Below are 27825 nucleotides of genomic sequence, written 5' to 3' on the forward strand. Positions count from 1 at the left end.
CTCGCTCAGAAAAGTTCCCTTTTCTCTGCTGAACACCTGGTCACCCATCACCTGGTCAGTTTTAAACATCAAGCTCATCATGTTCTGTCAACCAGTGTTTCAACTTGAACCACTTGGAAAGACCTAGATCCATGCACACATATTTAAAGGTTTTTAATTGAGGCTGGTAATTGTACTCTCAGGGGAAAAAAACCAGAAGATATTTCAATCAATTTTATTTTTGAAATGTGAGTTATAAAAGGATAGTACAAATTTTCATTTAATATTTAAGCTTACTGAAACTAAATTTCAGATAATAAGCATTGGAATTGCTCCATGTAGGTCATGTTTTGATATACAAACGGAATTCATGGAAAATATGATGTAAGATCAAGCCATGTTTAGAAATAGGCTCAGTTTTATTCTGTATTATAATGTGCAATGGAAACATTAAAAATCAAAGCTTTTTGCAATCTTGATATCATAAAAGCACAAGGGCTTTTAATATTTGTAGAAATGTTTGCTAATTCTATACATTATACTTTTGTGTATGAAAAAAACGCTGTGTTCGGTCTCCCTTGCCTCAGTCCGAGCGATGACTTAATTAGCCGGCAACTATCAGCTCTGGCAGCAAACTAGCGAGTGTCTGCCAAGTGTCTCTGTTATCTCTCTTGATGCCGATGAGTCAACCAGGAACAAACAGTACTTCAGCTCTAGTTAAGCAGTTGCTTTGCTTGCCACGAAGTGGTATAGCAGCCCTGCTGCTTTTAGCGCCGGGTTATTTACGGGACCGCCTGCTACTACCGAATACCTCTCACCGACCCATGCGCTCTCACAGAGAGGGACTCCTCAGGGTGCTGTCGGCCAGGCAGTGCCGGCTGGCGACGCCCAGGGGAAGGGCCTTCTCTGTGGGGGCCCCCACCCTCTGGAACGAACTACCCCCAGGACTTTGTCAGCTTCCTGACCTCCGAACCTTTCGCCACGAGCTTAAAACACATCTATTTATTTGCGCAGGACTGGACTAGATTTTAAAATTTTAATTGGTTTTAATGGGTTTTATTATGTATATTGCTATTTTAATTATTTGGCCATTTGTAATAAGTTTTTTAATTGAAGTTTTATTTTGTATTTATATGTATATTTTTTATCTGGCTGTGAACCGCCCTGAGTCCCTAGGGAGATAGGGCGGTATAAAAATACGAATAAATAAATAAATAAATAAATATATCCTGTGGGGTGTGGCTCCATGACTCAGCACTTCCTAGGCCTGCCCCACCCCTGCTTCTGCTGTTTCTGCCTCTCCTGCCTACGAAACCTAGGGTCCAGCCAGGCCTGATTGCCATCAGCCGGGTCTGGAGGCATGGCCTTGGGGGGGAAAGAGTCAGGGGATGGAGGTCTCGTTATCTCCTCCACCTGGCCTGCCTCTGGCTCCTGGAGCTGAGCCAGGGAAGCCGGTGCTCCAGAGGTAAGTCCTGATGGCCCTTCCCCCTCACTTTCTGAGTCACTTTCTGGCAGGGGGCCCAGCTCGGGGGGTGCAGACACAACACTCTGAGGCAGAAAGACCCAGCCTATTGCTTTCCTATTTGCCCTTTATCAATGCTACTTTGCATTCCAGTTAGCTTCCTTTGCTTGCATGTGGAGGAAGACCTGGTGATTCAGCAGTAAACTAAATGCTCATTAAGAACAGAACCGCTTTCAGAATGCTGGTGCTATTTTCCCTAACAGATAAAAGCTCTTTCTGATAGAAAAAGTTACTTTCATATTATACAATCCATCAAAAACATTTACCTAAAATGTAAAAAATATAATTCAAGGTAAGGGCTTGTTATATATAAGAGGAGATATGGTACACATGAGCACTCAACTTATTTTAATTTTAACTTTGCAAATACATTTTTATTACCACACTGGAGTTTATAAAACTATGTATCAGAAAATGAAAGGCGCATTATAAATGCATTGGTAAAATGATATGACAAGGCTGAATGTTCAGAATAACATTACTGTACAGTGGTAGCTATCTCCCTGATCTAGGTACTTTCCAAATGCAGAGATAGGAATTCCCAAATTTCTCAGCCGTCTGGAGAATTTGGGAATCACACATCAGAATATGTGTTTAAACAATAAAGAAAGCTGCTCAATACAATGCACATATTTTTACTTGGGGAGCTTGCATGTATCCGACAAGCAGTGGAGCCAAAGCTCTTTGAATTATAAAAAAAAATTTGTAGGAAAATAACAAAACTGTCAAGACTTTATTCCCCCCACTCCCCACCCCCATAGTTTAGTCCAGATAAATTTGAATTTGGTATGGAGCAATCAGCTAAGCCAAGATTTCAGGACAAACTCTACTGATGCTGCTGTAGAGTTCCATCCATGCCAAGTACCTAAGGGGAGCATAGTAAGTCCTTCTCCTCTCTTAGAGTTGCTCTAGATCAGAAAAATTATGTCATCTGACATCATGATCTGGTTATCTTCTTGCATCTGTTCCAACGCTGCTTTGACTTCAGCTGATGAAAAAGGAGTTGGGTTGTCCCGGTTGATGGATTCCAACAGGGTCTTCAGATTCACAGACTGTGCATGGGCAACTCTGAATACTTCCAGGAGGGCTGCCTTGAATGTTTTAAGCCTATGTGAGTATAAAAACAAAGTAAGGATGCTTTGAAGGAAAACCCTGCTACTACAGTGAGTGAACGAGAGCAAAAAAGCAATGAAAGGGAATGAATAGGAGAGGGAGAAAAGGGCCAGGGGATTAATCAGTACAATCCTTTCAATTTCAGGTAAGCAGAGAGATACAATTTTACCACCTGTCTGCAACTCTTTAAGGCAACTGCATCTTTTCCTGGGATCACACTGCAGTGTGAAACTTAGCTGCACAATCACAGGAGAAGACATGCTCTAGAGCAGGGGTGTCAAACTGGCGGCCCACAGGCCAGATGCATCACGTGCAGGCCATGCCCACCCCAGTTCCACGAATGGAAAAAGTTCATGGAATGTCACATGACAGCAATGTGACGCATTGAGTTTGACACCGGTGCTTTAGAGGGTTGTATAGAAGATTCTGTATAGCATCCATTTCAAATTCCCCCCTTCCAAAGTTATGCACGGTCCTTAATAGTGCCTCTTTGCTGACTTCTGTATAGTCACCTGAATCCCAAAAACATTACATTTGAAACACAATACACTGTTTTCATCTATAAAGACAAAATAGGAAGCTGCAGTCTTCCTATTCTACAGTCTAGAATTTTCTATTTTGACTGAAAGCATCTCTTGAAGATTTCACATAACATCTCATGATTTGTAGATGCCATAAATTGAGTTTGCTGGAATCAAACAAGTATACAAGTTGAAAGGGTCTATTAAGAACATAAACCCCTTGTTCCGTTCAGGAATATAAACTAAGCCATTCATTTAAGATCATCAGTGGATCCATCAGACTCTCAACACAGGACTTCGCACTTTACTCGTTTTTCTAATTGACCATCAATGGGTAGATGAGTGTGAGGGAGGGAGGCCTGGCTCGGAAGCACTAAATCTCCTCAATAGTTTGTGGAGTGCAAGTTAGCGTACATTCTTTGGGGAGGGAGATAATAATTGAAGTAGGGAGATCTAGCATTCAGTGCTGCCAGTTTCCATCCCTTCTGGTGCCTAGGCTGCCTGATTCCCTGGCAAACAACAAAGATAAGAAGTAATTAGCTATATGTGAATGCTCTGGCTGTCATGTACAGAAACAGGATTGTCCAATATTGAATATTTTTGGAATGGTCAGAACACCTCTTTTGAACTTGATCAGAATGATTATTTTGAACTTGAAATTGTGTTTTTCAAGGTCAAAAAATAATCTGGATTAAGTATGTTTTGCATGTCACTATTTCTGATCTCCAAATCTCAGTTCATTTTATTCTTATCATATAAGAGTCTTCGCATGCTTCCCACCTGGACTCGGACAACTTTGATGTAATCTCATCAGTGCTTGATGCTTCAGGAACCTTGGAGGGGTGTGCCTGAACTAAAAAAATATAAAAACAGGAAAATGAAATTAGTTACCAATTGGCATTAACTGATTTGTACCTTCTGTAAAAGAAGCAGACACTGTGGTCTACTGGGGAAGATATTAAAACAAGATTATTAATTTATTGCTCAAGTGGAATTTGAGCTCAGCATATTTGGGTTCCACTTACTGAACAGTAAGATGTCGTTTGCAGTTTACATGAAACACGAGCCTATCCAGTTATTTATAAACTATAGGGTATATCTTAGGGAACTGCACACATTTTATACAAATTGTGTATTATTCCATTTAATTATATTGTTAAACAAATCAATTTAATGTCATGTTCATTTTTATTTTTACCCAGAAAACATAAAAATAGCCCCAAGATACACCTAGTAAAATTGCTGAAGAGATAAAAAAAAAACCAAGCATTTATTGGGTTTGGCATTTTTAAGGTTGCCAGGGCTATTTCCTTATAGCTAGTTAACTTTTAATATGCTCATAGGCTCCTTGCACTTGAGAGCAGTCCCATACCACTTTTCCTTAGAATAAGATCCACTGATCACAGATTAATGTATTTCTTTAGAAACGCAGAGGATTATTTCTTCTTGTCTTGATGAGGAGCACTTTTTCCTCCTCTGCTCAGAAATTTGCTCCTCTGCTTTACAATCAAAAGTTTATCAAACTTTTATCAAGTTAATCAAGTTAAAAAATTAATACCAACTTAAAAAATATAAAAAGTACATAGGAAAAAAAGAGAGAAAAAGAAAAAATGTTATAAAGGGGGAAAAGATATATAAAGAAATTTCTTCTGCCCCAAGGCAAGTATGATTGCAATAACTAATCACCTTCTCTAATATTTCAGCCAAAGATCTCTTCTTCCTATATCTTATGTCTCATAAAATCTCATCATTCAATCAATCTTAATTAGCAAAAATCTATTAAGATTACAGAAGTATAACGTTAATCAGATAAAATCAGTTTCATTTCCTTTTAATACAGTAATTTACCATTTTCAAAAAACTACAAGAAAAATTCTATATTTTATCTCTTATCTATAAACAAATCTTTAAAATCTCATTTTTTCAAGCTTGTCAAAAATACATTAACCACCAGAAAGAGTAACATACTAAAAATCTTAATAGTTAATCCCTTCAAATAATGTCCCACATATTCATTTATTTTCCCTTTCTCTCCTCTCAAACGCCCTTACAATTTTAACAATATATCTTTACTTTCAACACCATAGCTTAACACTGTCTCTAAAAATACAAGAAAAACTCTTCTTCCCATTATCTTATCTTCAAAAAAACCTTTAAAGCCTCATCATGCAGTTCTAGTCAAGAAAAACCTGTTGAGAGCTAGTAGAAAGAACCTAAATATTTTAATTTTGATCAAATATACTGACTTCGTATTCTCTCCTTTTACTTTTAAGTCTTGGTGTTTATTCTATTTAAATAAAATTCTAGGAACTTATTTCTTTTCATTTTCTCTTCTTTTCTTAGGAATTCCTTCATTAGTTTAATAAGTCTCTTTTGCAAGTTCAAGATAAGAAAGTTGTCCAAGTCACTCTTCTGATTTATTATTTGTGTGTCCCTTTTAATTATTAAGCCAGCAGTCCGTTTCATTTGTAAGTAGTGTGTAACAACTTTTTCCATATCGTTCTTGTATTTTTAAATCCATATCCAAAACAATCTAATTATGAGTTACATTCTCTTCTCATTCAAACTCATTTTTATACTGGCAGATAATCTTAAGAGAAATTTCTAAGTGCGTTGTTGCCAAATATCCCTAAAATAATTTTTTCCGTTCATTAGTAGTTCTCTTCTCCTTTAATTATAGTATTTAGTTCCTTCTGGTTGCCTGTACTATCTAGCCTTCAATCTCCTGTTATCATGTTTTTCTCTATTCCACCACATTTGGATAAACCACTGTGATGAAACTTTTCTTTCTGAAGCTTCCTAATATCCCAGAAGCAGTTAACAAGCCATTTACAGAAGTAATTAAGAGAGGAAGCAGATAAACTCCATGTCCACTTGAAGGCCCTGAACTACAAATTGGGCAAACCTGATTCTCTTGGCTCCCCAAGCATTAAACCTGTCAGTCTTGCCATGGAGGACACCTATATGGAGTACTATTGGCAACCCCAGTCCATCCACCCCTCATTTATCCAGAGAGGAATTTCAAGGTGCCAATCCATTTGTCGGCTCCTTGTTCTGCTGCAGTCATTGGCTCTGTTAAAAGCGAAACTGTCTTTAACCCACCATTGCTTCTAGGAATATCGCAATCTTTCAGAATCTGTAAAACCTCTTGGGAAAGGCAGCAATAAAGGCTGACTCACAAGGTATGAAGATGGTATGATTATATAGCTACCCTAACCCTATGTGTAGCTACTACAATATCCTGGATAACAATAATAATGAATAAGGAAGATTTAGATTGCATCAAGTCATATATATCATCGGATTCCGTGATTGCCATGCTAAAACTATTTCAGTTTTGAGGATGTTGTGCATTTAAATTCCTTATGGAAAAAAAATCAGTTATTGTAGGAAGGATTGGAGATATTAGAAAGTAAGGCTGGCAAATAAGCTGAATAGATATCATGAAATAAGATACAAATCGAGTATATACGGCTTATACTGAGTCCCCAGTTTACCCCAGTTTTGGGGTAAAATTAGCCCTCGGCTTATACTCGGGTCTATACGGCTTATACTCGAGTTTTTTTTTTTTAAAGCCCCTCGGCTTATACTCGAGTATATACGGCTTATACTCGAGTTTTTTTTTTCTTTTTTTCACATTTTACCGGACTGAAGCCCTGCCGGTGCAGTGAGAGGCGGGCGGGGAGCCGCCAGCCTTCTCAGCTGAGGGAGGAGGGTTTCAACCGGTAGGTGCCTCATTTCCCACCCTCGGCTTATACTCGAGTCCCCAGTTTACCCCAGTTTTTGGGGTAAAATTGGGGACCTCGGCTTATACTCGGATCGGCTTATATTCGAGTATATACGGTAGTCCTCATTTAGTGATTGGCTTGTTTAGCAACTATTCACAATCATAATAGTGTTGAAAAAGCAACTTTGGGACCAATCCTCACATTAATGGTATTTTCAGATCTTTAAAGCAGGGGTGAAATGCTCCTGGTTCGGACCGGCTCGTCCGATCCGATAGCGACTGCTGGTTCGGAGAACCGGTGGCAAAAATCCCTGGCCCCGCCCCCCTCCCCGCCTCTGCTGAGCTGCACCATCAGCAGGTTTTGTTTTTTTTACTTTTAAAAGCAGTTTTTCTTCAGCTGAAAACATGCCTTTAAAAGTAAAAAAAAGCCTTTGGGGATCCCGCTGCTCAGCTGAGATCAGCAGAGCCTTTAAACCCTTTAAAAAAAAAGTTTTAAAAGGCTCCTTTGAGACTCACCTGAGTTCCTCATCAGCAGAACCTTAAAAAACTTGTTTTCTATAAGCTGTTCAGCTGAAGAGCTTGTAGAAAACCTTTTAAGAGGTTCTAGGCTGCCATGAGGCAAGCCTCATGGGATCGTCAGAGGAGCCTTTTAAAAACTTCTTTTCCTCTGGCGATCCCAGAGGAGTTGCCTCATCATCACAGGCTTTTAAAATTATTTGTAACAACCTCTTACAACAGCCCATGCCCACCCAACTGCCCCTTCCCCACTTACTTTATTCCTGCTCCTTTCGGGCTGGCAAAGCATTAGCTAGCAATTGATTATGTCTATGTAAAATCTATCTGTTGAATCTGCTAGCAACTGACTGCCTGCTTTGCTGGATGAGGAACTCTGGGAATTGAAGTCCACAAACCTTAAAGTTACTAAGGTTGGAGACCCCTGATCTAAAAAATATAAATAAAATAAAATAAAATAATAAAATAAAATATTTGTGCAGCTTTCTGAGATTTGGTGTGTTTCTGTAGTATTTCACTCTAACTACACAAACACACAAAATCTCACAAAGCTGTATGTGGCATTTTGTGTGTGTGTGTGTGTCAGTTGTGTTGTGTTGTGTTATGTGTGTGTAAAGTGGGAAAGTTGGTTTTTGAGCTTTTTGTGGCTGTGTGAAGTGTGTGATGTGCAGCTGCTTTTGCATTGTGAGTCAGTTGTGTTGTGTTGTGTGTGTGTAAAGTGTGAAAGTTGGTTTTTGGTACTTCTTATTGTTTTTTATACTTTTTTATTATTTTTATTATTTGTTATTGGCCACGCCCACCAATTAAGCCACGCCCACAGAACCAGTAGGTAGGGAAAATTTTTAGATTTCACCCCTGCTGTAAAACAAAGGACAGCTAAAGTAAGATTGTAAGCACAGGTGATTTCACTTAGCAATTCTTCACTTAATGACCAAGTTGCCAGTCACAATCATGGTTGTTTAACAAGGACTACCTATACTGGTTAAAAACTACATTAAAAAATCCAAAAGAATGGAAACAGCAAATCTATCAAACCTCTGAAAGTTGTGACCAAACTGATGAAGACAGTCAGATATAAACAAATGCTTTCCAAACTCAAGAGAACTTTAAAAATACAAACTCCACTGTACTTTAAAATTCATTGCAAAACAGACTTAGTTTGCCTGAATTTATTCATTTATCAGTCTGAAATAAATGACTTACTTTCTGGCGTTTCTGCTTCTGTGTCACTGAAGTCGTAAGGATCATGTGTTTCTCCTTCTGTGGGCGATTGCATGCTGGAATCTGTCTTCCTTCTGTAGAAGGACACCAGGTTAATAGTAAGCCTTTTAATTAATGATCTTCAAAATATATTCATTTGGAAGATTTACACAGTCATTTAACTTGGATAATTGCAACTCAACAAAACATAAACCAAATTAAAAACTCTCCCAAAATATGGTAGTTGAGACCCAGGCAATATCAACACAAGGCAAAATCCAGAAATCAGTGTATCAACAATATGATATTGGGGCTCACTAACATACAGTCTTGTCTCCCAGATGTGTTCATCTATTGTATTGCCCTAACATCTAGGAGAAAATCCAATTTTTTAAAGCTTTTCTGTTGGCTAAATATTATTCTTTGGGGCTGATGAAAATGCATTCCATTTCTTCTAGAGGCCATTCTGAATAACAATTATGGGTAATGTCACCCATCAATAAAGAGGAAATGAAGTCTCTACACCTGTTTTGGTAACAGGAAATAGCTACTAATCTTAGGATTCTCAAGCGCCATGTAGTTCAACAATATTTGGTGTTAGTATCCAAACCCAAACAGATCAGTATATGCAAGACACAACAGGTCTCAAAAGCATAACCAAATTCCAAGATTAGAAATATGCAGCTTCAGGGAAACAACTCAAATTAATCCCATCTGAACAGGCTGATGAAAAAGGCCAATTATTCAAATCCATATTAACCTTAACAGTCTGTTTGCCATGTCTGCAGGATTTTTTTTTAAATTAAGGATTTATTTTAAAATCTTGTTTTTTTAAGTTCCTCTATAACACTTTTCTTATCTACCTCTTTTTCTGTCTTTCTTCCCTTTCTTGGGACATTTCACCATCTGTTTCTTCTTCTGGGTCCTCTTCAGTCTGCTTTTTCCGCTTCTTTTCTTTTTCCAGAACCTTTGAAAGTAGAGAAACCAAACAGTCCATATCTGGGCCAATCAACAGCTGCTCAGAAGCCTATGGTGATCCGAGTTCCATAGAGGAAGACAAGAGCCAAATGTTTCTTCCTCCAAGGATGAGAATCCCTAATAGTTTAAGTATTAATTTCAGCCTCAAAAGAAATAAACCATCCAGTATTTTGCAGTAGTTTCAACAGATGTAACTGCCATAAAAACATGGCTTCTCCCACGATAGGATTAAAGCTACAAAGAAAAATCTCAAAACAATTACTAGAGAAGTATCACAATCTCCGCTTCAGCAAGTGTCAGAATGTTGCTGATGAAAGTGAATTTTAAGTTTGGGTCAAAACCAGATGGCCATTCACACACTGTGTAATCCTGTCACAAGGCTGTCTACAGCATAACCTCCATCTCTTTCATAAGCACTTCAGACACACCAAAGAAGTAATTAGTCATTCGTGATGCGTATAGCTACTACAGACAAGTCTCGGCTGCTGGCAATGACTGAAAATGAAACCAGTGACCTATATTGGCATCCAAATAAAGAGAGTCAGATTCCTGTACATGCTTGAGTGGGACAGTTCATGCCATCTCTTCTTCTCATATCCTTTGGCTTTGGTTAATTTTATCTACTGATCATGATATAAATTGAGGTATTACACATGGCAAGTAATAATATCAGTAACATTGGTTGAATACAGGTAGCCCTTGACTTACAACAGTTTATTTAGTTCAAAGTTACAAGAAATGTGACTTATGGCCATAGTTCAGTTACTATTTTTGTAGCATCCCCATGATCACGTGATCAAAAATCAAATGTTTGGCAACTGGTTCATTGCTGTGTCCTGGGGTCATGTGATCCTCTTTTGCGACCTTTTGACAAGCAAAGTCAACGGGGAAGCCAGATTCTCTTCACACTTATTACTAACTTATCGGCTGCAATGATTCACTTAACAACTGTGGCAAGAAAGTTGCTAAAATTGGGCAAAACTCACTTAACCAATATCTCACTTAATAACAGAAATTTTGGGTTTAATTGTAGTCGTAAGTTGTGCACTACCTACACTTTTACATTCAAATATGCAAATCAACCACTATTTGGGGTCAGCCCAACTTTAATTTTTTTGTTTTACAACTCTTGTCTACTTACTTTTTTGAAATAAGCAAATTGTACCAGCCCTACAGCAGCTTTGGCATCATGCTTCTCAATTATTTTACTCATCCTGGCTTTAGCGTGTGCAGTTGAGAGCCGGATCAATGTCTCTAGAGTTCGGGCTGTAATAGGGGAAGTCTAAAAAGAACAAGTAAAAGTCTTAATGCTTTTGAGGATGAGAAGATGATCAACATTCAAATTGTTGTGCACATGTACAAATGTGAGCATGTTTGGTGCAGTACAACAGTTCTTTAAGACTGGATCCTATTCATGGACTTACCATTCATACAGGTATGAGATTAGATTGGAATTCAATGAGATTGCTGTGTATAAAAATGGGGATCATGAGGACTTCCACTTGGCGCCACCTTTCTCGCTGGGTGCTAATTTATGGCACTCCGCACTGGATATGGTAAAACATGAACAGCTGTTCCCGACTTAATTTTCCCTCTCTGGTTGAGAGAGCAGGGGAAAGAGCAGGAGGGAGAGTGGTAGATTCCCCTAGGGGCTTTGTTTTTGTTATGCAAAGTCCTGAAAGGTCGAATCCCATTGAATTCCTCCTATCTCCAGTATCCAGCGCGTCTCCTGCAAAAGCAGGAAAAGAGGAAGGTGTCCAAGTTCTGCTAAAAATTGATTTCTTTTTGTGGATTTCTATAAGCAGACGGAAGAAACATGAGTGAACAATTACTGGTTTGCAAGTATTGTTGATTTCCTGACTTCCTCCTTTTTTTAAAGAGAGAAAAAAAATTTTTCCCCTTCTTTTAAAATGGCGTTTGAGACTAACTGCAAATAGACCAATAGCCTTGCTGCGAAATCGAAACTGAATGGAGACTTCATCTTATTGTGTTGGATTGTGGATAGTTGGATTATATTACGTTGTTTAAGTATTTCATAAGGGGATTTTCAGCAAGAACTTTGCCATGAAGGTTCTTTCAGAAGAATGGATTCGTGACTTTATACAGGATTACACAGAAAGAATGTATTTAATTATTCAAAAATACGAGCTGATAAAAAATGGGGACTTTTTGGATCAAGGCTTGGAGGAAATTAACCAGTGTGATCAGGACTTAAATGCAATGGAGGAGATACAAACAAAAGTGGATAAATATGAAGATATGATCGTGAATAAACAAGTTGATGTAAAGAAGTTTCCTTTAAATAGTTTGGATGAAATGTCAGAATTTGTGTTACAGGAGGCTGTCTCCCGAACCGAAAAAATTTACAGGCTTAATGCTTTTCAAGAATTCTCTCTTTGGACTGATGGAATATATGGTAGTAATTTGTGGATTTTTGGACATAAGGAACTATTAGGCAATATTGTGACTGACTTTTCAAAAGGAGTAATGAAGGAAAGACAGAGATTAATGCATCAAAAAAAATGGCAAGAGACAAAAGTATTATCCTTGAAACGAGGTTGTTTTGAATTATTAACAGACAAAAATATTACTGTCCCTGAAAGACAATATGTGAGGAAGATCTGGAAGAAATGGGTTGATTATATGTTTTATATCTATCATAAAAGACTAGGTATTTGGATTTATACTGGATTTTGACGAGGAAGGACTAAATTTGAATAGCTACTGTAATTCTTGGTATTGAAATTTTATAATGTGTTGTATTGTATTTTGAATAGAATATTTTTGAAAGAGTTTATGTAAGAAAGACCTGGGGGAAAAATTATATGGTTATAGAAGCTATAAGGGAGATATTCTTTGAATTGGATTGGATTTTTATGCTTTAGTTGGTTTTAAATACTTTAGGATTAATTTGTTCTATTGATTTATATATTTTGTTACTGTTAATTGTTTATTTTTTTATTTTTTTTTCTCCTGAAGGATTTTGGTTATGTTAGGAGGAAGTCAGAGCTAGAGAGGGAAAATTGGTATAATAGTTTTGGGGGAAAATTTTCTTAGCATATGTTTGTTTTATTTTTAACTATACCTTGTGCTTCATCCGGGAAGTCGGGGGGAGGGATTAGTGAAGGGAGGGGGGTTGGGGGGAAGAAAATTTTTTTGTAAAACGTTTTGAATAAAAAAAAAAAATGGGGATCATGCCCCCCGAATCCTGGCCTAGCACTCTACGACAGGAGTGTCAAACTCAATTTCATTGAGGGCTGTGTCAGAGTTGTGTTTGACCTCAAGGGGCCAGGGTGGGTGTGGCCAGCTCGATGTCACTTGTGTTGGGGGCGCTTGTAGTGGCTAGCGAAAATGGGCTCCAGAGCTCTGTTTTTGGCTGCCACAGCCTCCTGCAACCCTCTGCCAGTCAAAACTGAGCTCAGGAGGGCCGCATGCAAAAAAAAAAAAAAAAAAGAAGAAGAAAAAAAGACCTTGATTTGTGACTTACCCTGGCATTGTCAGAGGTGATCTGCTCCTGACTGCGAAGGGAAGAATATTCCTGGGCAATGAGGGCTGCTGCTTCCTCAGTCAAAACTGGCTTCAGCATCTTGGCAAAATGAATGTATTTCCTCATGAACTCCATGCTTACGATCTTCTCTCTGAGTTTGATCAAACAAAATCCATAAACTTCCATTTATTAGAGGAAAACCGGAGTTTAATTGCCACCTCTGGGGATTCTTGGCTGAGAATCACTGTTTTGTAGTTAAACTGAAAGAGCATGCTGTGGGCAGATACTGAGAAGCGGAGATAAAGATGGATTCAAAACCAACAGGTTGACTTATCCGTTAAGAGAATGTGGCTGCTGGAATTATGCTCCTTGATACTAGTCTTAATACCCTGACAGTAGAAATATAGGATGCAACTATAAAGCAATTCCTCAACTCAGAATCTGCCAGACCTGCTTCAGCTTAGGCCTCTAAGTACGAACCAGGGTGGATAAAAATAAATGATTTTTAAAAAAAAAATTAAATCAGATTTTTTAAATCAAATTTATTTTAATAAAATGCTTTTGGAGTAAAAATCTATCTAAAGGCAGTTTTCTATTTAAGAAACATTAATAATTTCATTTAATCAGCATGAAATGGAGCTTTGTTATGTAGCATGAGGCTGTATAGCCTGCAATATTAGGACTGTCGGTGAGTCAACAGTGGGTCAGAAGTGGAGCTGCTGCGGGACAGAGATGACAGTTGCTCTTTAAAAATTATGATTTAAATCAAGCCTTTTTACTAGTGTTTTAAATCATGATTTAAATCGTGATTTCAATTGACTTGTTTTAAATCAAATTCACCCTGGTAGGAACTATCCTTTACACCATCAGGTTGAGAAAAGTATAGTTTACTAGTAGCCAAATGAAATACAGTAGTAAGAAGCCATAAGTAAAATTCACATGCCAAAATCCCAAGTGTAACTTTTTCCTTTCAAAAGGTGCCTCCCATAGTTGGTCCCCTCATAGCCAATCAAATTTAAATCAAAAGGATGTTTTTAGAGCAGTCTCCCGAGGGATGCAGCTGCGCTCCACTCCCGAGCAGTTGACCCTGGGACTGCGTTCAGAAAGGAACGGTGAACTTTCATCCCCATGAAATATACTCCCCTCCCACCTGGTCCCCAGAGTTCATGACAGACTGGCACCAAAAGAAGTTCTCAAAGTGTAGTAGCAGCATCTGACAGAATTTTTCTTCTTCCTGTGCATGCACTATTTGATAAGACAGTGAATGAAGGAAATATTGTTGTGACTCGTCCTCCCTCCTCTCCTCACTCGGGCCCCTCCCGTCTCCAACCGGGCCTTTTATCAGACTCGGAGTCTGATAATGAAGATGAACGGCCTGTCATGCCTCCAGCCCCGGCCCTGGCCCCATGCCCGGAGAGGATTCCAGGAGTGGGAGGACAAGCCCGATAAACCTCACTCGCACAGCGTGTGTTCCTTTGGCTCAGCCGTCAGAGCAGGAAGGCAGCCAGGTGCTGGAATTACTCGGCCCTACTCCCTCTGACCCCTCCCTTTCCCAGACAGCAGATTCATCTGAAGACAATTCAAAGTGGGAGGACACTCGCTTCCGGAGATCTGAGAGGCGACGCCAGCAGGAGGAGGAATGGGGCAGGCCTGGATAAATGCTGAGTCATGGAGCCACACCCCACAGCCTATATAAAGGGCCTGCTTTTGGCATTCCAACCTTGAGTCAAGCAAAGTCTTATTGAGTTTGCTGATACCGGACCCTATCGCTGTCCTGCCTGCCCTGATAAAACCTCGAAGGAACTTGGCAAGCTGCAGAGGCTTTGTTGCCAAGTTTGTCACGGACTTCCTCCGTTCCTCGGAGTGGGGGGTGGGACACGACAAATACTTACTTCCGCCTCCGAGGTCCATGCAGTAGGTCATCATGCCTTTCATACACTTGTAGCTCCTGATCTTCCTCCTCGGTAAAGGAAGGGTCTTCAGTTGCTAGTAATTCAACTGCACTGCCTAAAGGCATGGCTAGAAAAGTAAGGGAAAATGTTTCCTCAGAGAGTTATCTAGAATATATCAATTTAATCAGCACATTAAACAACACTTCGTCCATTGCAACATATAAAATAATCTGAACGTTTAAAAAAAGCCAGAAAAGTTTTTATCAAAGATCATAGAAAATAGGTTTAACCCAGTTGACAGGTTTCAAGGAAGCCAAGGAACTCACCATCTCCATCCTGTTCACCAGCTGCTCTGTAACGATGCATTCGCAAGACATGGTCTGAGATTTCCCGATCTTGTTCTGGGTCCATTTGATCCAAAACAATGAAGAGCAAATCAAATCGGGACAGCAAAGAATCCTGAAGGCCGATATTCTCCATGGGAGTTTTGTATTGGTCATACTGCAAAGATTCAGGGAAAGGTTAGCGAGTTAGCAGCTCTTAACTGTAAACAGGAAAGGCAGTACTGCTAGAATGTTAAGGAGATTCCACATCATCTCTACAAACAAGACATACACACACATACACAGAGGGAGGGAGGGAGGGAGGGAGGGAGGGAGTGCAAAATCCAAATCTTGTACTGCTTCAATATTATACTGCTGTTTTGAGCACAGCAGATATAGAAGGAAGTCAGTCAAAACTTGTTCTTTAGCGAAACAGTCACATAATTCAAAATTTTATTTTCTCTGTCTCTCTTCTGCATGCTACACCAGAAGTGATTTTTGTATATGCTGTGCAGTTTATCTTTTTTCAGTTAGGTTTTTAATGTAAGAACAAATAGACTTTATTTTATTACACAGACTAAGTACACTTATGAAACTATGTAATACATGGAGCTTAGAAACATTCAATAACAATTTAGTATGTAATAAAGCAAACAAACCCCAATGGAATACAGCATTGAAAAACGGCAGACAATATTCCAGAAGGATGCCAATCTCCATATATCCGGATTGCCAAGCGCAAGGAAATAGTAACATATAGATTAACTCTGGAAAATTCAAGGAAGTATTGCTGTGTTCCACAAAAGCAGGCATGGAAACATATAACCAGTTGGAAAACCATTCAGGCTTTTAAAAAAATCCTCAGTTTAAGACCTGTGCGCCATCAGTAAGCAACTAAACCAGGAGTCTCCAACCTTGGCAACTTTTAAGACTTGTGGATTTCAACTCCCAGAATCCCTCAGCCAGTAAAGCTGGCTGAGGAATTCTCGGAGCTGAAGTCCACAAGTCTTAAAAGTTGCCAAGGTTGGAGACCCCTGAACTAAACCAGTATGATATCAACTAAAAATAGAATGGCAGAAAGTTGCCACCTAGCTTATCTAACCAAAATCTTTTCCACACTTACCCTTCCATAGACTGGATTCGCAGCAGCTAATACACTGCAACGGGCATTGAGCTGGGCCTGAATGCCTGCTTTGGCAATAGTAACACGGCCTTGCTCCATCACTTCATGGATAGCAGTACGATCAATGTCAGACATCTTATCAAATTCATCAATGCAAACCACTCCACGGTCAGCCAAGACCATGGCACCAGCTTCCAGACAACGTTCTCCTAAGGATGGGGAAACAAAGAGTGGGAGAGAAAGTATATAAAGGTTAAACAGAATGCTCTCATGCGCTTCTAAGTCAGGGTTGGACTATTAAAGTTCTCAAGCTATGTTACATGTATTTTTAGAGGGGTAAGCCCCTTGTCATAAATCATGTGTCCACCAGATTCCAGTTTCAGCCTTTCCCAAGTCGTAGCAGTTGAGCGAGCTGGTGGTGGTGAGAAGACACAAGTCCTGTCTCTGCGGTTGAAGCCCAAGGTCTTAAGTCCCGTGCCTGATGGTTCGGAGAACAATCTCTGATTTGATATGATTACGGGAAGATGTTGCACCGATACGGAGAAGGAAAAAGTGGCCCAGCATTGGATGTCAATGTCAGGCTGTTCGTATTTTGAGACTTTGATGTCCCAAGTCTCACTCATTTGGTAACCGGTAACCATGGAGACATCCATGATCCACAGCTGGTTCACTGTGGTTTTATGCAGGAAGTGCTGGATGGGATGATTGGTTTGACACATGGATGGATGCCTTGTTTGCGCAAAAGTTGATCAAGACGTTGTAAGATGTGATTATGACATGCACATCCCCGTCATGCGTCACCTTGCAAACTTACAGGACATGATTCATCATCTCAGAGATCCGGCAGGCTCCTCTGAGGAGTAAGCTGTGCCTCAATTGGATCCCCTAATATATGAACAGGGAAACACTCGGGAGAGCCGTAATAGCCATTCTTGGCTGGCCACATCGATATTCGGGGCAGTCAGCTCTCGACCGTCAATTGAATTCGAGAGCGCAATCTTCTACTCTTCTCGCACCTCAGCCTTAGTTATTACCACTGCAGCATTAACTCTGCATGGCTGATTCATCAGGCGCCTCTACGGGCCAAAAACATCTTGGTGCTGCAGTTTGAAACAGTGCGGTGGGATGTGATGTAATCTTTTCAAGCCAGGTTGCCTGAAGCAGCGGGATTAAAGTGGAGAAGCAAAGCACCTTCAGATCTCCACCCTCAGTCAACGTCTCACCGCCACGTGGATCAAACATTCAGTTTTTTCAGCATATTCCTATGCACATGACATAATATGAGCTCATGCATAAATTTAGGCACTACGTATGTTTTCAATAGCTTAAGCCGCAGTTGTAGCTTAAGCGGCACCTACAAAAGCTCTTGGAGTAGATAATCCAGCTTCCTAGTAGGTTTGGGGATTACTCGGCCTTTTCAGTTAAACTGGAGGCCAAGATAGGGAATGGAGTTATCCGGCCCAAGTAGGTACTCACAGTTGTAGATGGTTGGTAAAAGGCCATGCACTTACGCTTGCCATCTTTAATGATAATAAGGCCAATAGATTTCTTGGCATTGCCTGCTATACCGGGTTTACAGAAGGCCCCAGACAAAAGAAGTAGGTTTTCTTAGAGCTTGGTGGACTTCTCTGCTAATAAGACTAGGTTTTTGGCAGAGGCTATGCTGTTATCCGATGGCCATCAAAGTCATACCCAACGCTGGGTAGTGAAACTTTAACAATATCTTCAACGACCATAGTAAAGAGGATTGGAGACAGAGGATTGCCTTGCTAGACTCCCCTGCCGCATGTGGTGGTAGTTCCTGCAAGTTGCACGGTGGACCACTCATACGTAAGCACCATGTTTCTACTACAGCTCCATTCTCTGAAAAAAATAGTAATATTATCCCACCTCCTACAGAAAAGCCAAGGTAATTAACTTGAAAATTAAAAACAACCACTTCTCAAAACAGTACCCATAATCTTTCCAAAGTAAAATGATTTAATTTAAAAAAAATATTTTTTTTAAAGAAAATATCTTGTTGCTTTTAAATCTTAATGTGAGATTAACCAATTCCAGCAAAGTTTCAGGTATTATAGGAAGGTCCTGAACTATCACATAATTAGAGCTAGGTGACTAAAAAACACGACATAATGCTGCAACAAAATGAAGGTGGGTTGTTATTGCCGCCCACCGGGGTAAGTTTTATTTTCCAATCTGACCTAAACTCCTGGAGTTCCTGAATTTTCCTGTTCAATTCCTAACCAGGACTGACCCTACTTATTTTACAGTTCAAAGCATGACAGCATTTTAAGCTATTTCATCTATAATATACATTAGATGTAATTATGAAGGATTTGATATCTTCGCTCTTTTATGCTAAATAATATTCTACTCACCATACCAGCAGCAGTCCAAATGAAAAATGATAAGAGGGATTTGTCTTGCCTGCCCATTTCAAATTTATCCCAATTCACTCTGGCTAGAGATTTAATTTGTTGGCATAATACTGCATCACTAGGCCACTGTTTTACTTATACCTCAAGCTCTTTGTTGACTGCTATTCAAATTTTCAAAATAGAAAGCAACTCATCAATAGTAGGCATAAACTGAATGAATGAATGAATGAATGAATGAATCAACCAACCAACCAACCAATCCTCTTGGCTGCAGTGAGACTGTCAGCTGCTTTTCCCTTGACTGTACCACTGTTCCCTTTGCACATCATTTGCTTCTAAGTTCTCACCAGTTTCCTGATCTGTTGTGACAGCAGCAGTCAACCCTACTCCAGAAGAACCCCTGCCAGTAGTGGGAATGGCCCGGGGAGCTGTACATAACACGTAACGTAACAATTGAGACTTCGCAACAGAAGGGTCACCTGAAAATACAAGAGATACAGGCTGTTTAGAACACAGAATCATAGAGCTAGAAGGGATCTCTGAGATCTTCTAGCCCAGCCCTCTGCTAAAGTCTTATACCATGCCAGTCAAATGGTTGTCTAGTCTATTGTTGGAAACCTTTAATGATGGATCAACCACAACCACAGGAAGCAATCTATTCCATTGCTTAATTGCTCATTGTCAGAAAATTTCTCCTTACTTCTAGGTTGCATCTCTCTTTGACAAGCTTCCACCCATTACTTCTTGTCCTACCCTCTGGTGATCTAGAGAATAAGTCAATCTCCTCTTCTTTATGACAGCCCCTTAAGTACTGGAAGACAGTTATGTCCCCCCAATCCTCTTTTTTGATTAGACATATCTAGGTTCCCTCAAATTCTACATAATTGCCAGCTATACTCTCCTGTTATAGGATATGACCAGTGTTTCTGGAACATTCCAAATACAAGGTCTCCATTACATACCAATCAGTAGGATATTAATGTCCCCTCGGAGCCGGCTTCCATTCTCCAACACTTTTTCGACTCCTCCCAGGAGCATACACAGAATTGCCTTCTTAATGTACTCATGCCCATGAATGCTGGGAGCCAAAGATTTTGAAAGCTGTTCAAAAACATCCTAGATTCAGGAAATAAATGGGACAATATTGAACCAGAATATCCACATAGGAGTAAAATCAAAAAACAGTATGAAGAAAAGTTGGTGGTTACCCTATTACTTCATAACAAGTATTGCTTCATCAAAAATTAAAATATTACAATGTGAACTTGGGGTAGAAAGACAAATTCATTTCTTAACAGTTTGCTATATCACTGAAAATTATACGTTTAGCATCACATACAGGTCATCTTGCTACATTTATGTAAACTACTTGAAGGGCATAAATTTTTAACAGCCCAATGGAAAAAAGAACCGTAACATTAAAAGAACATGGTAAAATATGTATACAATACAAAAAAAAAGGTGTATATGCATATGGTATAACTAAATTAAACAAGAATGGGTCCCATAAATACTGTACATCACATAGCAAGGCAAATGCAAGCATTGGTGTACAGTTTCTGAAATTTATAAATGCCGAAAAACAGTTTAAGTACAAAGAAGGGGGAAGACAGAAATCAAATATTTATCTATATTATGTTGGGTGTTTATTCCTATTCCATTTATTAATTACCAATAATACAATGGAAACTTATACTTTTTATATCATAATAGTAATTCAGTGTGTTTTGAGGTCCTGGAAATCAAGACAGCTGTCAACCCTGAAGCTGACCAGAGCCATCTTGGAGCCTCAGTGTTGCCATACTGGAGCTGAGGGAAAGGGAGATGAGATTAGAGAAAGCTGGGGTTTGTAGCCAAAATAAAATACTTTCTCTTAGGAACCAAGGACATTCTCACACCTGGACCGTGGAAGGAGGAGTGAGGTCACCAGGCAACCAGACAGTGTCTTGATTAGACCATATGACTGATTGTTTGGGGTTGAGAGAAAACTTTCTCTTTTAATTAGGTGAAAACCGTGGGAACCTTCAGAGATGGTTTTCACCAGATTTGTGCCAATATGGTATCTCCAATAAAGCTATTCTTTGAGGAATTAATCTGCTTCGGAATTTTGCTTGCTATGGGTTTATTACTTGGAACCCTGACATTAGCATATAAATTTAATAAATTATTTGCCTAGCATGGTCAACTGTACTGAGTATGAATTTCATAACTTCAGTTTTTTTGTCCACTTATGTATTATGAAACTTTTTTTTAAAAAGGAAACTAAAATACAAATATACATACTTTTCAAGTACTTTTAAATTAATCATATTTGTACTTTAAGACATACCAACAATGAGCACGACAGACCCTAAATTTCTATGAATATGTGTGACGAGTCAAATGCCAGCATCCAATTTACCTTTGAGTGTTGTTTGCTAAATTTTTTAATCTTGCTAACATCTCTAGATGAATATTCAGGCTGGACTTCCTTGCTCATTTGCTTTACTTGGCAAGCAATCAGGATGGTCCTGGAAAGAAAGAAATCAAGAAAATCTCTCTTTTTCCTTTTATGTTTAAACATTTCCCTGCAGCTTCACAGGAGTACTAATACCCGTAATATAAATGTTATTAAATAAACATTAAATTTCAAGAGTAACTATTGTGGGGGGAATCTCTGGCAGATTCTGATATTGAGCAGACAATCCAACATGAAGACCCTATAGCTGTGTCAAAGCGAAGGCAAATATAAATAAATAAATATAAATAAATAAATAAATTTGATAAATAAATAAAATAAATAAATAAATATTTAAAAAATAACAATCTCCTAAACAGAAATTTTTAATTTTTAAACTCAGTTTAGAATGTTAAGAAAATTCTTTAGCATTATTTTATGTAGATGCCATCTTCACTTACAGACCAAATTACTTTCCTGAATACAAGGCTTGAAAGTCGCTGGAAAAGCAGATTCTAAAAAGCCAAATTTTTAGAAGGACCACAAAAGGAAAGCAAAGACATTGTTCTGGAAAATGGTTTTGTTGTAGGAGAGCTTGAGTCTCAAGGCGTGGTACACCAACCAAAAGCCAATAAGGCAGCTTATGCTACTAACCGAAATGTCCCTGAAGTGTAGCCACCCTTCTTGCTTGGCAGACAACGGAAAGTCCCAATGATCTGTACACGGTCTCCTGGCTTTACTTTGTCTACCAAGTCATCATCTAAAATGATGTCTACAGAGCGAGGAAGTTGTCCAGCTGGTGCTTTCTCTGGCATCTCCTGGATTGTGATGGTTTGATGATCTTTGTAAGTTGACAGGCCAAATTCTGTCTCGAGAGGATTGTTTTCTTCATCCTACAAGAATGTACTTTGTTTTTTTATTAGTTTTTAAAGTTTTTGTTTACTTGCTGAAAAAAAAGGGATTTGAATTTATATTCCCCATATAAATATGCTATCCAGATTATTTGAATTACTGAATACATGCTGTCCCAGCAGCATTATTTATATTCTAAAGTGGTACATAGCATTAAATACTGAGCACCAAATCTGGTATCAAAGAATATTTAGCTATATCATGTCTATATCCTTCTAATATCTTTTTGAATTCTTTCATAATAGTCACAACTTTTCTAGAAGCTTTGAAAGGTTTCTGAATCCACACAGCTCACCTTGGTGGGATAAAAAGCAGAAGATGGAAAAGCTTCCAAGGAAGTCAAATCTGTGTATCGCCGCTCAATGGTTTTCTTGGTAGCAGGGCAGTAATGCACACTTCGAACAACCTTTGGACGCACCAAAGAGCCTACATAGGGATAGAAACAAAAAAGCATCTAGAAATAAAGAAAAGGGCTAGCCAACCTCAGTCTGAACTCTCACTTCAGATGTTCCCATGCTAGATTGCAAAACATTGCATGTTTATGTTGATGTAACATACCAGATCTTTTCACATCAATTTCACACTCAATCCATTAAATTTGTTTTAATATATTCCTAGACTATCATTTTAAGATAACAGTTGAGTCTTTTTTAAATGCATTTCAATCTGCTCTAAGACTTTGAAAAACGCAAAAATATTTAACACAAGTGCCAGATGATTCTTTTGAATAACATCCTCAATGGCATAAGAGCCGAGGTGGCGCAGTAGTTAGAATGCAGTATTGCAGGCTACTTCAGCTGAGTGCTAGCTGCAGTTTGGCAGTTCAAATCTCACTAGGCTCAAGGTTGACTCAGCCTTCCATCCTTCAGAGGTGGGTAAAATGAGGACCCAGATTGTTGGGGGCAATATGCTGACTCTGTAAACTGCTTAGGAGGACTGTAAAGCACTATGAAGCAGTATATAAGTCTAAGTACTATTGCTATTCTAATCCTGAATGTATAATGTTTAGCTTTACTAGAACAATTCTTACTTAGGTGTCTATTTCACTCTGTTACAAAACCCTGAAGAGAAAGCCTGTATTCATGGAATACATTGGATAATATATTGTCAGCGGGAAAGCAGGTATCACCATGTTCATTCCTCCCCCTCAAAGATTCGTAAAACTGGAGGAATTACTGCTTTTTAATCAGAATCACCCATTTGGAATCAAAAGCTGCTTTGAACAGCTTTTAGTGCACAGACTGCTTACTCACATTTTGTAACAATACCCTCCACACAGACAATACAGCTGAGAAACTGGGATGTCAACGTCCGAGGTGTCACATGTTTAGATCCAAAGCTGCCTTCTAACCCAATGTAAAAATCTTCATACTGCTTCGAATATGTAGCATCCACAGAAGCAACAAAGTCTTTCAAGGCACGCTGGAAAGCCAGCAATTCCTCAAAGGCACTGTTCAGCAAACTGCAGCAAAGATGAAAAAGAGTTTTAACAGTCCTGTCAGAAAAAGCCTATATCGTAACAGAAAAACAATTCTCATCACTTGCTCAATGACAAGCATCAGAGAAAATCTAGCCATAAAAAAACTAATTTTACAAAGTTAGAAAGGATATTTTGATTGTCACTGAGAATTGTTATTTTGAATAAGACCAATACTGCAGAACATTTGATTTATAGCATGTGCCTTATTATATAAAAAAAGGAATATACAGATTAATGCCCAGATGGATTAACATACAACAACAATATTACAATTGTTGACAACATTCCAAGAATAGAAATAAAGAGTTCTGCATGCTCTTTTAATGCTTTTATTATTCTATGCACATCAGTGAAATTGGGGAATTAGAAAAGCCTGGTTACAGTAACTGCCCAACTTTACTTGCATTCAAAAACTCCGAGTTCGATTTGTTAGTACATGGACTGAAGATTTCCAGTAAATTCTCTGGCAGTATTTTACATACTGAGAAACCAAAAAAGTCCTAGAAGGTGACTAGTCCCTAGGAGTCCAATTCACTACAAGACCAACTTCACCATTTTATTTTGCCATCACAGAAGCAGATTAAATTTCCCAATTTGTTAGTATGATCCAAATGATCTAGCTTTGACATTTAAATATTTCACAGATAATGTATTATGAACTATTCTTCTGCTTCTTATTTATAAAAGCTAAAATCTCCAGGGGATTCTACAAAACAAAACTTTATTTCTTCAAGTCACTGACTAAAAACTTAACATTACAAATAAGACCGGAAACATGGTAAAAGCATTCAACAATCTCCATGTGTAAGCAAAATTACCTCTGCAAATAGTCATTCCTTCCAGTGATGGAATTCATTCATGCAATAAAACTGTCATTAAATAACATCATTTTGTCTTGGGATGACTTAAGGACTTATTTTTGCCTTAAAGTAGATTACATAAAATTCATCAGGAATATTTAACAAGACCAGGAATATTTAGCAGGGGCTGGGCCAGCCATTGTCTTAGAATCAGAATAAAAGGCACAACTCAAAAAAACATTCTGTAGCGCAGAAGTGTCAAACTGGTGGTCCGTGGGCCAGATGCATCTTGTGCAAGCCATGCCAACCCCAGCTCCGCAAAGGCAAAAAAACGTCTCAATATGTCATGTGGTGTGATCAAGTTTGACACTTGTGTTGTAGCAATTCAATTACACCATGATTACCAGAAGAGAGATGGGTTTGTGTGTACAGACTATGATTATTGAGAACTTTCCTTGTTTGGTTCACAAAGAAAATAATGGTCTAGAGTGATTCCAAACACAAAACATGATTGCCTCCAAAAACTCCTAAATGAGACAGGGACTGGAAGACATACATAAGCTACCTAAGGTTCCTTTTCTGGAGAAATTTGGGGGGTAGGGAGGACAAATATTTTGCTAACATTCATATTCTTACCGACTGGCTCTTTTCTCATTCTTTCTGCGGAGGTCATTGATATTCACAATCAGACGATGCCCATTGTCATTAATCATGTCCCGGACTTTACTTTGGTAAATTCCTTGATCTTCCTGGAAGCAGGGTAGATAAGAAGAACTGTTTAGACAATATTAATTCATTTATTCTGAAAGTGGCCAAGGGGCCTTCCACTTCCTCATGGTTTATTCAATGTTCTCTAAGTGAAGCTGGATTGTGTTTCCCCTCATTATTCTTAGTGATACAAGTTGAACTGAACGGAGAATAACTATCACGATGCTTAAAGTTTTGCATCAAGTTTATTTAGTGAAATTGTATCATGCTCAAATTTGTTAAACTAAGTACTTTCTCTTTCTGCAGTCACTTTAATAAGACTATGTACTATATTGCACCTGTCTACAACTCCTTTAATCACTTATTCCACATCATACAGCAGCTGCATACAACAGCCACACAAACCCTTGGAAATATGCAGCTGTTATATAGAATGGAAACAGGTGCTATATTTGTATCCCTGAATGTTTTAGAGCACTATGCATCCTCTAAATAAATAATTTTGCTCTTGTTCTGCAAAGATTGGTCACCCAATCAGAAAAAAAGAAAAGAAAAGAAAATTAAAATTGTGTAGAGCAAACTATCTTTGCATTCACTGGAAGAAAGGTAATGGAATTCAGGGTATCTACAAAAAAAATACAAGGAACATACAGAAGTGAACCTGAAAAGCTATTGACAATAAATGTTCCATTTCACAAAGCTCAGAGGACACCTTTCTAATAAAAGGGCACAATTTTCCCAATCTCACCCAAAAAATGAAATACTTATAATAAGCAACTCTTCAGATTTTTAAAGGTAGCTTTCCAATTCTAAATAAAATGAGGACTCTGCTGGTCTGGAACAATAAGTGATAAAGAACTTCCAACATGATAACAGTTATTCCCCACCCTGTTCAACTTGTATTTACTGAAGAGAGGAGGAGAGACACAATTCCACTTCCATTTACAGAAAAGCACTGAATAAGCCATGTGCAGCTGGAAGTTCTCTTGGCCCTTAACCAGGGAAAATTCCTGGGTTCATTTATTCTTTCTCAGTGAAAAGAAGGAACTCTCCGTGTAATGCAAAATAAATAAGTCGATGACTATAACAGGTAGTCCTCGACTTACAACAGTTCACTTAGTGATTGTTCAAAGTTACAATGGCACTGAAAAAAGTGACTTATAACCATGTTTCACTTACGAATGTGGCAGCATCCCCATGGTCATGTGATCAATATTCAGATGCTTGGCAACTGATTCATATTTATGACTTTTGCAATGTCCCTGGGGTCATGTGTGTCTTTCTGACAAGCAAAGTCAATGGGGAAGGCAGATTCACTTAACAACCATGTTATTAACAATTGAAGTGATTCACTTAATTATTGTGGCAGGAAAGACCATAAAATGGAGCAAAACTCACAAATGTTTCACTTAGCAACAGAAATGTTGAGCTTAGTTGTGGTCGTAAGTCAAGGACTACCTGTATTCTATTACTTCAGTAAGCCCTATCCAGATCTTTTTCTTTTTTAAGAGAAGGAATTAGTTTCTTTTTTCTCGCTGCTATTATTCTAGGGCAGGGGTGGTGGCCCATGGGCTGGATGAGTCACACAGTCCTCACCCACTTTAGCAGAAGGGGAAAAAATTGCAATATGTCACATGACACTGCTGTGAGGAGAGGAGTTTGACACCCCTGTTCTAGGGAGTTAGGATCCCACATGAATTTAAATGGCAGTTCAGGTTGCTTTGGTCTTAAGGAATTTATAACATTCCTATCCTTTCCTCTTGTATGTTATAAATGTATATATTGTGTATCTTGTGTATCATGTTGTTTCAGGTGACAGCAGACACTTTTCAGATGTTTTGGATTTCAACTTCCATTTGTTCTATAATCAGCATGGGCAATAGCAAAGAATCATGGGCAGTTTTAGCTAAAAAATTGACTAGCAGAAACAAGATTTTACAAATTTACAATCAAGTTCGGTCCCTCATGATTTTATTGATAAATTGAAGTATTAGCCAACAGCACAAGTATTTCATAGAAGTCCTGCATCCAAGCATTCCAAACGAAGCCTATATCAGGTTAGCCTCTATTGATTGCTCCCTTCCAAGGGACTGGCCTACCATGGAAGACAATGCATGAAAGAGGATTAAAACAACCTGTTTAAACTATTATTAAGCAGCTAAACACCATTACTTTTCATCCTTCCCAAATTATTTGGGGCTGTGGAATTACACTCCCATATTCTTAATGAAACATATTGAAACTGCATCGGCTTAAGTGCCATTTCTTCCATATGCTGCAATACAACTTCATCAGACCAACGGGCTTTATCTCCATTAGAAAATAAATTATCTAATCCCATTTTAACTCCTCACGAAGCAGACTCTACCCATTATTTGGCAGAAAAGTACTTTTCGTGAATTACTCCATTCCTCCCACGACAAGATCTTGCCAATGAGCATTTTTACCGCTTAAGCAGCAAGACTGTCGCCTGGATAAGCACAAGCTCTCCGACTTCTGCTCACCTCATCATCCAAAAAGTCCAAGTAATCTCGCTGAGCTTCTCGCAATTCAGCATCATCCAAAGTAGTTGGCGCGGGCGCTGCCATCTCAGACTCGAGATCAATTCCTCCCTAGGAATTGCTTTTGCTTCTACGCCTAAACAGGCAACCTCACTACAACTCTTCCTTACAACTACTTGGCGCGAAAACCTCAGCCTTTTTTCCCGCCAAACGGCACGGCGACTCCGCCGC

General features: G+C 38.8%; 1 protein-coding gene across 1 annotated transcript; it reads right to left on the bottom strand.

The window, feature by feature from the left end:
- MCM3 (minichromosome maintenance complex component 3) lies at positions 1–27825 on the bottom strand. The gene is made up of 17 exons (XM_058182855.1): positions 27598–27825; positions 25022–25134; positions 23359–23567; positions 22401–22531; positions 21848–22086; positions 21158–21266; positions 19719–19872; positions 19104–19235; positions 16379–16587; positions 15259–15433; positions 14933–15059; positions 13041–13191; positions 10695–10835; positions 9439–9542; positions 8579–8670; positions 3916–3988; positions 1–2608 (listed from the first exon to the last, which is right to left on the bottom strand). The coding sequence occupies exons 1-17, from the start codon at positions 27679–27681 to the stop codon at positions 2410–2412; spliced, it is 2442 nt and encodes an 813-aa protein (XP_058038838.1). The 5' UTR covers positions 27682–27825; the 3' UTR covers positions 1–2409.

This window comes from Ahaetulla prasina, chromosome 1 (genome assembly GCF_028640845.1).
Source record: "Ahaetulla prasina isolate Xishuangbanna chromosome 1, ASM2864084v1, whole genome shotgun sequence".
Classification (NCBI taxonomy): Eukaryota; Metazoa; Chordata; class Lepidosauria; order Squamata; family Colubridae; genus Ahaetulla; species Ahaetulla prasina.